The following is a 10415-nucleotide window of genomic DNA, read 5'->3' on the forward strand; positions in this document are numbered from 1 at the left end:
CAGTCCAGACAGCATACAGCATTAGCAGAAGAAAATGCAAGCTCAGCACAGCTGCAGACTTCCAGCAGTTACACACTGATCAGTACATATATTAACAAATCAATCAGGAAAACTGTCATGGCTGAGGCAATAAATAGCCATAAAACCTGTTGTTTTTATACCTCGCCAAATTATAGGATGTATTTTGTATATTCCCAATCTACACTTGGTAATATTTAATGTGTCCACTGAGTGATTCAGGTCACAGGTGCATAAAAACCAGGACACTCTGATGATGTCTAGTCTTTACAGCCATTAATTGTGCTTGAGGCTGCAGAAGAGTTCTCAGCCAACAGGGCAGGGTACACCCTACATCTGGGAGCAGTCCATCACAGAGCAGACACCGACGGACAGGAGAGGGAAACTTTGATCTCTGCACGGAGAGGCAGCATCATCTGATCCCTCAATCTGATGTAATCAGAGTTAGATAACTGCAGCTACAGTTACAGTTACAGAGGGCAAAGAAGAACTCTGGTTCTCTTCTTTATTACCTGCACTTCTTTATTACCAGGAGGTCAGATTTACACCGCCGTTTATTTGTTTGTTTATCTGAGTAGGATTACATCAACGGTATTTGACAACATTTTAACAAAAGGTAAACCTTGCTCCATGGATGATGCAAGTAAACTTTGAAACGGATCTGGAACAATAATAAACAAATAACAATAAACAATAAACACTAAAAATAAAAAAAAATAAAAATCCTTATCTCTCATCATTGCCAAAATTTCAAATTTTCATATATCGGTTCGTACTTTACCAATCGTAAATAAATTTGACTCCAGTTATGTAGGGTTGGTACCTTAGTTACCCCCACAATGTTTCGTCCAGATTGCGCATTTAAGTGTGATTTTTGCCGACTTTATCATTATTTCAATTGTTGTCTTTAACATAATCAAAATAAAATGTTGGTATTATCTTGAATATCATGATATTGTGTCAGGAATGTTAATAAATAGCATAGAGCAGAAAATGTCTTTTTAGCACTTATACATACATGCACGTGAATGTGTATATGTGTGTACTTATGTATATATGTTTGATGTGCATGTACAGTATAAACTAACTCTATATATATATATATAACTTTGTGAAGAATATATACGGTATTGAATGTGTGTTGTAAAAATAGTAAAATTAGTTTCTTTTTGGGGGGGTGAAAATGTTTTGAGAGCCTTGTTTTGTTTTTTGTGATGAGATGGGTGTGTATAAGCTTTTGCTTCAACCTACACCCTTTCGGCAGATAATTAGTCAATTGAATTGAATAAAATTCAATTCTAAATTCATCTATTTGCCTCATCTATTTGTTTGTATAACAATTGCATGTTGCAAAAAATGTAATTGTTTAAATCATATGAGATGTTCGAAAGATGATTCCCGTGTTGTGTTTTTTAATCCAGTCAGATGCACAAAACGCACACAACTTCAGATTTGTTTTTCATGTGGGACACTGAGTGTGCACAAGGGTTTAAACAGTCTCTCGTTCAACCTGCAATTGACATAAACATGCACTACAAGCTCTGAGTGTAGTGGACAGGTTTACCTTACTGGAACCAACACATACCAAAAAAAAAAACATCTGAGATTTTGCTGAAGAGATGTCCTGAAACAAAACAATCCTGGGGCCACTGCCTGTTTCCATGGCAGGGGAAATCCTGCAGCCTGTATGGCCACTGATAGGAGTAAGATGAGGGAGGAAGAGGGACGACGGAGAACAAGAGAGGAAGAGTAGAGAGATAAGAGTTGGGACGGAGTTTGTGGGAGAAACACTGAGGATCCAGTGCAGCAGAAAAACCAGTGCAATAGTTATCTTTAAATTAATAGGAGTGAAAGTTGAAACAGGAGGGGAAGAAGATGCAATAGAAACACAAAGATCAGCATTAAGGCTGAAGTGAAAGAGGACGTAATGTGGAGAAAGTTATTGTGTGATTTAAGGTCAGCAATATGCAGCTAAAATGGAACAAACTCTTACTTTTATATAGTCAACAATATAATGTAACACTAAAACGTACGTGGCCAGTAGAAATAAAAAGCACCAACACCTAATCCTGTGTGAGATTTGATTATATTGTGTAACATTACAGTCTTTATATTTTGTGCATTTGCTCAATGAAAACAGACCAGTTAAGCAGTGTAGAGCAAGTATTCATAATGTCATCAGTAATTTATTTGATTGATTTTGTATTTACAAAAAACATAAAACAAAACCAAATTAAAACCAGTTGTTCTTATTTCACTTACTTTAATTATCATTTAGTATTCCCTGATAGATCTGAGGACTACATTATCAACATGCATGTCATTATTTAGAATAATGACTAATCTGATTATTACTGTTTTTGTTGTCATTGTGTATATTTTCCTGTCATTTTCTCTAATTTTTTTCGGTGTATATGAGTCGTACTGTTTGTTTTTGTTTTCATGTTTTGTGTTTTTGGAGTCCTTTTGTGTATTTTGTTATTTTGTGAGGTTTGTCAATTTATATTTTTTTATTTTGTTCTGTTAATTTTGTAATGTTGTTGTCATCTTGTGTGTTTTTGGTGCATTTTTGTGTGTTTTTGTTTTCATTTTGTGTATTATTCTGTAATATACTGTGTTTTTGGAGCAATTTTGAGTGTTTGCTTTGGGGCTGCAGAAAATTAGACCGAGAGCCGCAGGTGCCCATTTTGAAGTAGGCTAGTATTTGTTATTTTTCCCCATCTTTGTTTTAGTTTTACTGTGTGTTTGTGTATGCAAACACAAGCTTGGACTATGTTTTACTAAAGAGTACATCCAAAAATATTATTGATGGACATTTGAAATTTAAAAAATAACCCAACTACTTTTTTCTTAACTCAAGTGATGATCAGAAAACAGTGAAAAAGTGAATAAAATGACAATGAAAGAAGCTGAAAGAGTGACAGTGTGATACAATGTTATGTTAAAGTCTAACCTTGGCTTGTCTGTATCATCTCTTAATCATAAGGAAGCCTCCCATTATCTAACGGATTTAAGATTAAAAAAAATTTAAAAAAACAGCACCAGACCCATAAAGGTAACTATCTGACTTTATTACCTGCCACAGTTTGACACGTACAACAGTGCATAAAGACAAGCAATCATAAAAAGTCTGACTGTAGAAGTGCTTTATGGTCCAGTTCATCCTCCTTAGGAGCCTCTGAGAGCCAGCCAGCGCCAGGGGACTGATTTACACGTCACACAGGGGGGACATATTTAGCCTGGATATGGTGGAGAGAGCGGGCAGTAAAGCTGGAGGGGCAGAAAGTGACCCAGACAGTGTGAGTGCAGAGAACTTGGGTTAGCCTCCTGCCATTAACGCCACATGATTTCTGACCATAGGCCAGAGGACAATGGACTGCACTCCACCATTTATACACCCTGACAAAGGTAATAGGAAATACACTTGATCTTTATGGGCATGAACAGAAGTCTGTAAATTTATCTTTTGTAATGGTAGCTGTGATAAAATGTCTTAAATGTGTTTTTGAAGTCTCTACAGATGACCTAAAGTAAGGCAGAGGAAAAATGTTTCAGCTTTAATCCATTTCTTGCTGAATGTATGTTGATCTAATACTAAAAGTTGACTTCCTCAAAAGAAAAATTAAAAAGAATTTAAACAGAATATAGAAATGCTTCAATAGCAAGTACAAACACAGAAAAGTCCATATTGGACGAACTACGGCCGGGCCCGCAGAACATCTCTGCGCTGAATGGCAAGTACCACGTTCTCAAGAATTCAGTCAAATGACTCGGTTTCACCGAGTAAAAAAATGGCCCCATTCATAGATTGGTATGTGTCAATGATTCAGTCCCACCAACTGGCACAATATTTGACTCACAAATAAATGAGAAAACAACTTTAATAGAAATTGGTGAAAAAAGGGGGTGGGCCCCCGGGCCCCTAATTGAATTGTGCTAGACATAATCGTAATCTACGTTGAATTACCTTTTAAATACAATATCACACCACTATGTTCCCATAAATTTGTAAATTACCGGAACTCATCATATTCATTCATAGAGTATTCATACCAAACTGCATTCCGAACTAACAGACGAGTAGTTATTTGAAAAATGGGTTCCCCGGGGACCCCTGGCTCCCCCGTGACACGTACGGGGAAATGGGCCCCATTTATACATTGGTATGTTCCAATGATTCGGTACCACCAACCGTTGTAATATTTAACTCGTAAATAACAAGAAATCGACTTTCATTTTTTTCTTCTTTTGGGGCCCTTTAGGACCCCCTGGGCCCCAAATCGAAAATCGGGCTCTGAGCATCGATGTGTACACATCCATAGATTATACCTACCAAAATTCAGCCAGATCTGTTCACGAATAACAGAGGAGTAGCGATTTTACCTAATGTACACAACAACAACAACAACAACAACAACAACAACAACAACAACAACAACAACAACAACAACAACAACAACAAAGTGAGTAGCGTTTTGAGTCCGGTCTAATACAGATTCTAAATATGGAACTGACAAAGGCAGCCTGGGAGCCACATGCGAACCTCTGTCGAATTTTGTGTGGCCTCCAAAATTAAACTCACAAAAATGACTTTAAAAACAAACGACCAAAAAAAAAAATACATAAAAGGACAACAGAAATGACTCAACACACAAAATGACAAAAATATACAACAACATTTCACAAATATAATCAAGATCAGATTTAAATAACATAACACCTAAATAACCAAAAAATAATTCCGTTATTAACATGTATTAGTTGTTTATTGTTATTTTACTATTTCACAACAATGGAAAGACATAAAACAACTATAACACAACCAGGTAATGCTGTAGTTATTGTAATTCTCGAAAAATGCTTATCCTTAGATTTTTCTTTTTTTTTCAATCATGTAAATTTATAGAAATAAGGCCTAAATATTTTATTATTTTAGAATGTAACCTAATCAATGAAATACGTAAGAATGAATTAAAATACATTTCAATTTACAAATGTATCTCTTAATACCATCCATCCATTTTCTCACCCGTGTGCTCTTTTTCCAGTGTTGCAGGGTCTCTTAATGTCAAATGAGATAAAGATCGCTTATTTTTCTTGAACTATGTGAATGAATTTGAAGAATGGAGAAATAAATGTATTATATAAATATATTCTGTAAAATCTAAAAAAGGGATTGTTCTCTGTTAAGTGTATTAAACAAACATATTTCCATTTTAATCTGAATGTGATAATTAGTTAGCATTATGGGAACAAACAAGGTAAATAGTCCTGACGGAGACTGTATTAAAAGTGGTTTATATTAAACAAAGATAAAAGTTAAATACCATCAAGTTTGCATCTATAGGGCGCGGATTGTAAAGTTGCATATGCAAAAATAAACAGCAACTTTTTGCAACATTTAGCAACAAACCACGTTTAAAAAACATATATGAATTTCTTTTTATGTTACTTTTTGACCAGATGTACAGCAATACTGGTGAACTTTGAGATGGTTTTTCTTGTAAAAATATAATGTCAATGTTAAATCTAAATGTTAAATGTAAATCCTAAATGCTAAAATCTAAATGTTAAATGTAAATCTTAAATGTTAAATCTAAATTTGAAATATAAATCTAAATGTTGAATGAGTTTTTATGTTGGTGTTTCTGATGAATTTGCATATTAGCTAAATATTTAGTTTCACCCGTCACATTTAGATTTAACATTTAGAATCAGATTTAACATTTATATTCAACATTGACATTTAGATTTAACATTTAGATTTATATTTAACATTTAGATTAATATTAAACATTTATATTTAACATGTAGATGTAGATTTAATAATTACCATTTAGATTTAGATTTAACATTGCCCCTAAAGAAGAAAAGAAAAGAGATATCACAAATACTGCAGTAAATCTGGTCAAAAGTAACTTTAAAAATCACGTGTTTTTAAACGTGGTGTGTTGCTAAATGTTGCAAACAGTTGCTGTTTATTTTAGCATGCGCAGCTTTACAATCAGCGCCCCATATGTGTCGTACTGTGACAAGGCGGGTAACTCGATATTCAAAAACCATACGTCATCCCACAATGCACCGCGCTTAGGCTCCCCCCTTCACCATTACGTCATCCCAGAATTCAGCGCGAGAGGGAGAATCTTCTAGTGGTCTCCTAGGTAACGTAGTTTATCAGCAGAACCCCGCCCCCCACCCGCCCTGCGGCCAATAGGAGGGCTGCGTCATGACGTCGTTGCTATTTTTAGAGAGCAGCGGCAGCAGATAAGGTTTGAGTCCACGCCGCTCCGCTCAGAGTGAACACACTGACACACAGGACGGACTGAGAGGCATTCACGGACTGTTGGATAACTTAACTAAAGCTCTGTGAAGTGTTCAGTCAGCTCTGAGTGCACAGCCGTCGCTGGGTGATAGAAATAAGTCTTGGTTCCAGCGCTCAAAGTTTGGATGAGTGGAAACCATTAGTAACAAGGAAGAAGAAAAGAAAGGAAGAACTGTTGCTCAGTAGAAGCTTGACTCTTGTCTACTTCTATGTATACCAAGATGGAAACTACTTTTTATGACGACTCACTCAACGCTTTCTCCCAGCACGACAACGCCGGCTACGGATTCAGCAACCCCAAAGCCCTGAAACACAACATGACCCTGAACCTGTCCGACCCCAGCGGTACTCTGAAACCTCACCTCAGACCCAAAGCCAGCGACATCCTCACGTCCCCAGACGTGGGTCTGCTAAAGCTGGCCTCCCCTGAGCTGGAGCGGCTCATCATCCAGTCTGGCAACGGGATCATCACCACCACACCGACCCCCAACCAGTTCCTGTGTCCCAAGAACGTCACGGACGAGCAAGAAGGTTTCGCGGAGGGCTTCGTCCGAGCCCTGGCTGAGCTGCACCACCAGCACATGCCCAACACCGCCACCGTGACCGTCAGCTCGGCTGCACAGACCGGGGTCAGCACGGCGCTGCCGCCGGTGTCCTCCGTGGCCGGGGCCACGGCTTACAGCACTGCCTCAATGCGCCCCGAGTCTCCGGTCTACGAGGACTTGAACACTTTTAACCCGGCCATCAGCACCGTCTCGGCACCTAACTACACTAACTCTGCCCCTGCCATGTCCTTCCCCACTGCCCCGCCTCAGCTTCCCATCTACGGCCAGCCCACCTCCACCCAGCTGCCTCGGATCACGGCACTGAAAGAAGAGCCGCAAACAGTGCCGGAGATGCCGGGCGAGACGCCCCCTCTGTCCCCGATTGACATGGAGAGCCAGGAGCGCATTAAGGCCGAGAGGAAGCGGATGAGAAACCGCATCGCTGCCTCCAAGTGCCGGAAGAGGAAGCTGGAGCGGATCTCTAGACTGGAAGACAAAGTAAAGAACCTGAAGTCCCAGAACTCGGAGCTGGCGTCCACCGCCAACATGTTGCGGGAGCAGGTCGCACAGCTGAAGCAGAAGGTGATGAACCACGTAAACAGCGGCTGTCAGCTCATGTTGACCCAGCAGCTCCAGACCTTCTGAGGACAGTAAAGACTGTGGTTGAAAGAGACGCTCCCTGTGGACCAGAGGGTCTGTGTCTCCCAGTCCCTGTACTGGGAGGAGGTTTGGGAGGCTGCAGCGGGATCGGGGGCCGCGCCGACCGTTCCTGAGTGTGGCTCCCGGTCAGGGGCTCTGGACAGTGACAGTAGCAGGGACCGGAGCCCGGGACATGGGAACATGCAGGGACCCTTTCTGTTTCGTTGAGTGCTGGACTGAACTAAAGCTTTCTTGATTTCCACTCAGCGCTGCATGGACTTCATCATCATGACCATCCGAGGAGAAGCGCAGTATTATCAGAAGATCCCACAACGCAGACTTTCTCTTCCTGTAGCCGCCATGGGCCACCAGTGTGTGGGCGTGTTGTAACAAATGCTGCCTGACCTCTGAGTTACAACTTTTCTTAATTGTAAGAAATTAAGTTAGAAAAGCTTCAAGAATTACTTGGTTTTTTTTCTACAGCTGTTTAATGAGGTTTCACTCATTGTTATTATATGTATATATGATCAACTTGGAGTACTTATGTTTGCCATTTGTAATAAGCATATTGTTTTTTTTTATTATATTTGCTCTTTTTTTTTTTTTTAGCACTTCAAAAGCTACTCCAAATATTTAAGAAAATAAAAGCAGATGGATTGCAGGGCTTTGCCTGGCCTGTGTGTTCTTTGTCAGCCTGACAGGGGGAAAATAACAGTGGGTGTGTCAGTCAGGAACTCAAACAATAAAACATGTCGCAACATGTTAGAGTTGCCAGTTCAGAGCACCTCAAGGTAAATTCCATTAGTGCTGGTATTGATCCAGGTTAACTGATTGTGTGTCAGCTGACAAGCCAACATCACTTACTGGTGAAGGTATTTTGAGGTCCCAGCACCCATAGTGCACTGCACAAATACAACTACAAGTCTCACCGTGTTTCGTAACAGGGTAATAGAGTCGACGTTGTAATTTATCAAAACCTGAATTTATAAATGCAACACATATATTATTACAACCACCTGTTAATGACTGTATTAATCTGATTAAATGTTATAGAAGTACGATTACAAAGGTGTGTATCAGACATTTTGAACAATATTTCAATTATTGTTATCGTATTCAATAAAAAGTAAATATTTAGTTTCGAAGTTTTTTTATTTCCTATGAATGCCTTTTAACTTCATCCAACAGTTTATTTACCAGTCTGCTATGGAAACCAAACAGCAGAAGTCAGATAAGGTAGTCATTCACAACCCAGGGTACATGAGCATATTGTTAAGGCTACTTGAAAATATTTATTAATTAATGTCCATGATTTAAAGGCAATTTTCCCAGTCATTTTAGGATAATAATATAGAAGTTTTATATTGCACTTTTCAAAAAACTCAAAGACACTACAAATTGAAACAAACACAATGTCAATACATAAAACAATGTGTAATGTAATGCACGATACAGAATAGAATACAAAATGTATTAATTGTGGAACTAATAAAGTTATTTGATGTCCTAGATAAATCTGAACCCAACATTATCATCAAACCATAAATAACCCTTTTTGGCTCAACATTTTGAAGACAAATTAAAACGAGAAGTCGAAATTCAACAATAAACCAGAAAAAAAAATGAATATCTTAAACTACAAGTTGCTAGTGTGAGACTTGGCATTGGGAGAAGGTTCAGTGGAGCCTGATGACACATAAACATAAAAAGATGGCTTTGTATTATTTTATTTTTTTATTTTTTTATTTGGAGCATAATGAAAAGGTTTAAGTGGTACAAATGGCCAAAAGTGTCATAAACCACTGGGGGGCACATGGTGAGAATACAGCTGGTACTGCGCATGCACATGGTCCAACACCAGAGGGCGCTATTGGTTAAAGGACTGGTCTGAAACTGAGACTTCTGGTTGTGGTTTATTTGTTTATTTATTCGAATCCATAGTTACAGCAGAAATGCAGTAATTGTTTTTCCCGAGGTTTTATCTTTAAGACAATACAATTCAATAACATTCATAGTCCTGTCATACAGCAGCTCTATTATCTACAATTTGATTTCAGAAAATAAACAAGACATAAAACAAACAAAAAAAAAACTGGATAGACCAACAAAATAAATAAAAACAGAACTCTCCTTCTAACCCGTTGGGATCATTATATAACACAATACAATAATATAACTTAATCATCAGTGAGAACTTTTAACATTATTTTCTTCATAGTATGCCAAACGTAAACAAACCTCTGATGCCTGTCAAGTACAATGTTGATGTTCATCAGAAAATAATGTGAGTTTATTAAAGATTGCTTGGAGGATTTTATGAATAATGATTTTTTTTTTTTTTTTCATGAAAGGTACTGATAAGTAATAATTTACTTTTGATTTCTGACCAGATTTGTTGATTATGCCTTCATGTTGGACATTTCAGAGTTATGAAAGCCACTTTATTTTGTGCTACTTTGTGTAAATTGCTTTGTGTTGCATTTGACCAGATGTCTGCACCTTAATATGTGTGGGAACTAGAGCCTGAATTAGTCGTTGATTGGTAACTTGGTATAAAATTATTACAGTGTCTTACCACTGCCATTCCTCTGCCCATCTTTAACACTGTCTGATCAATATAACTATTCCACAACATTTTGTCATCAATAACTACAATTAGTCTAAATAACTTCCCCTCTGTCTTTAATTCTGTTACCTGCTATACTTATGTTCAAAGTTGATACTGATTTCATCTTTTAATTTGAGCTTAAAATCATAGATTTAGTTTTTTCAATAATAAAAGCTAGTGTATTTATTTATTTTTACACCCAATCAATTTGTTTCATTTATTTTTTAGTTTTCTTATTGGTGAGAATGAAATACCATTGATTAAATCTTTAATTTTCTGTATG

General features: G+C 37.8%; 1 protein-coding gene across 1 annotated transcript; it reads left to right on the plus strand.

Moving 5' to 3' along the window:
- The first annotated feature begins 6231 nt into the window (after positions 1–6231).
- On the plus strand, positions 6232–9756 carry jun (Jun proto-oncogene, AP-1 transcription factor subunit). The gene has a single exon (XM_028445485.1). The coding sequence runs from the start codon at positions 6550–6552 to the stop codon at positions 7528–7530; it is 981 nt and encodes a 326-aa protein (XP_028301286.1). The 5' UTR covers positions 6232–6549; the 3' UTR covers positions 7531–9756.
- Positions 9757–10415: the final 659 nt, after the last annotated feature.

This window comes from Gouania willdenowi, chromosome 4, assembly GCF_900634775.1.
Source record: "Gouania willdenowi chromosome 4, fGouWil2.1, whole genome shotgun sequence".
Taxonomy (NCBI): domain Eukaryota; kingdom Metazoa; phylum Chordata; class Actinopteri; order Blenniiformes; family Gobiesocidae; genus Gouania; species Gouania willdenowi.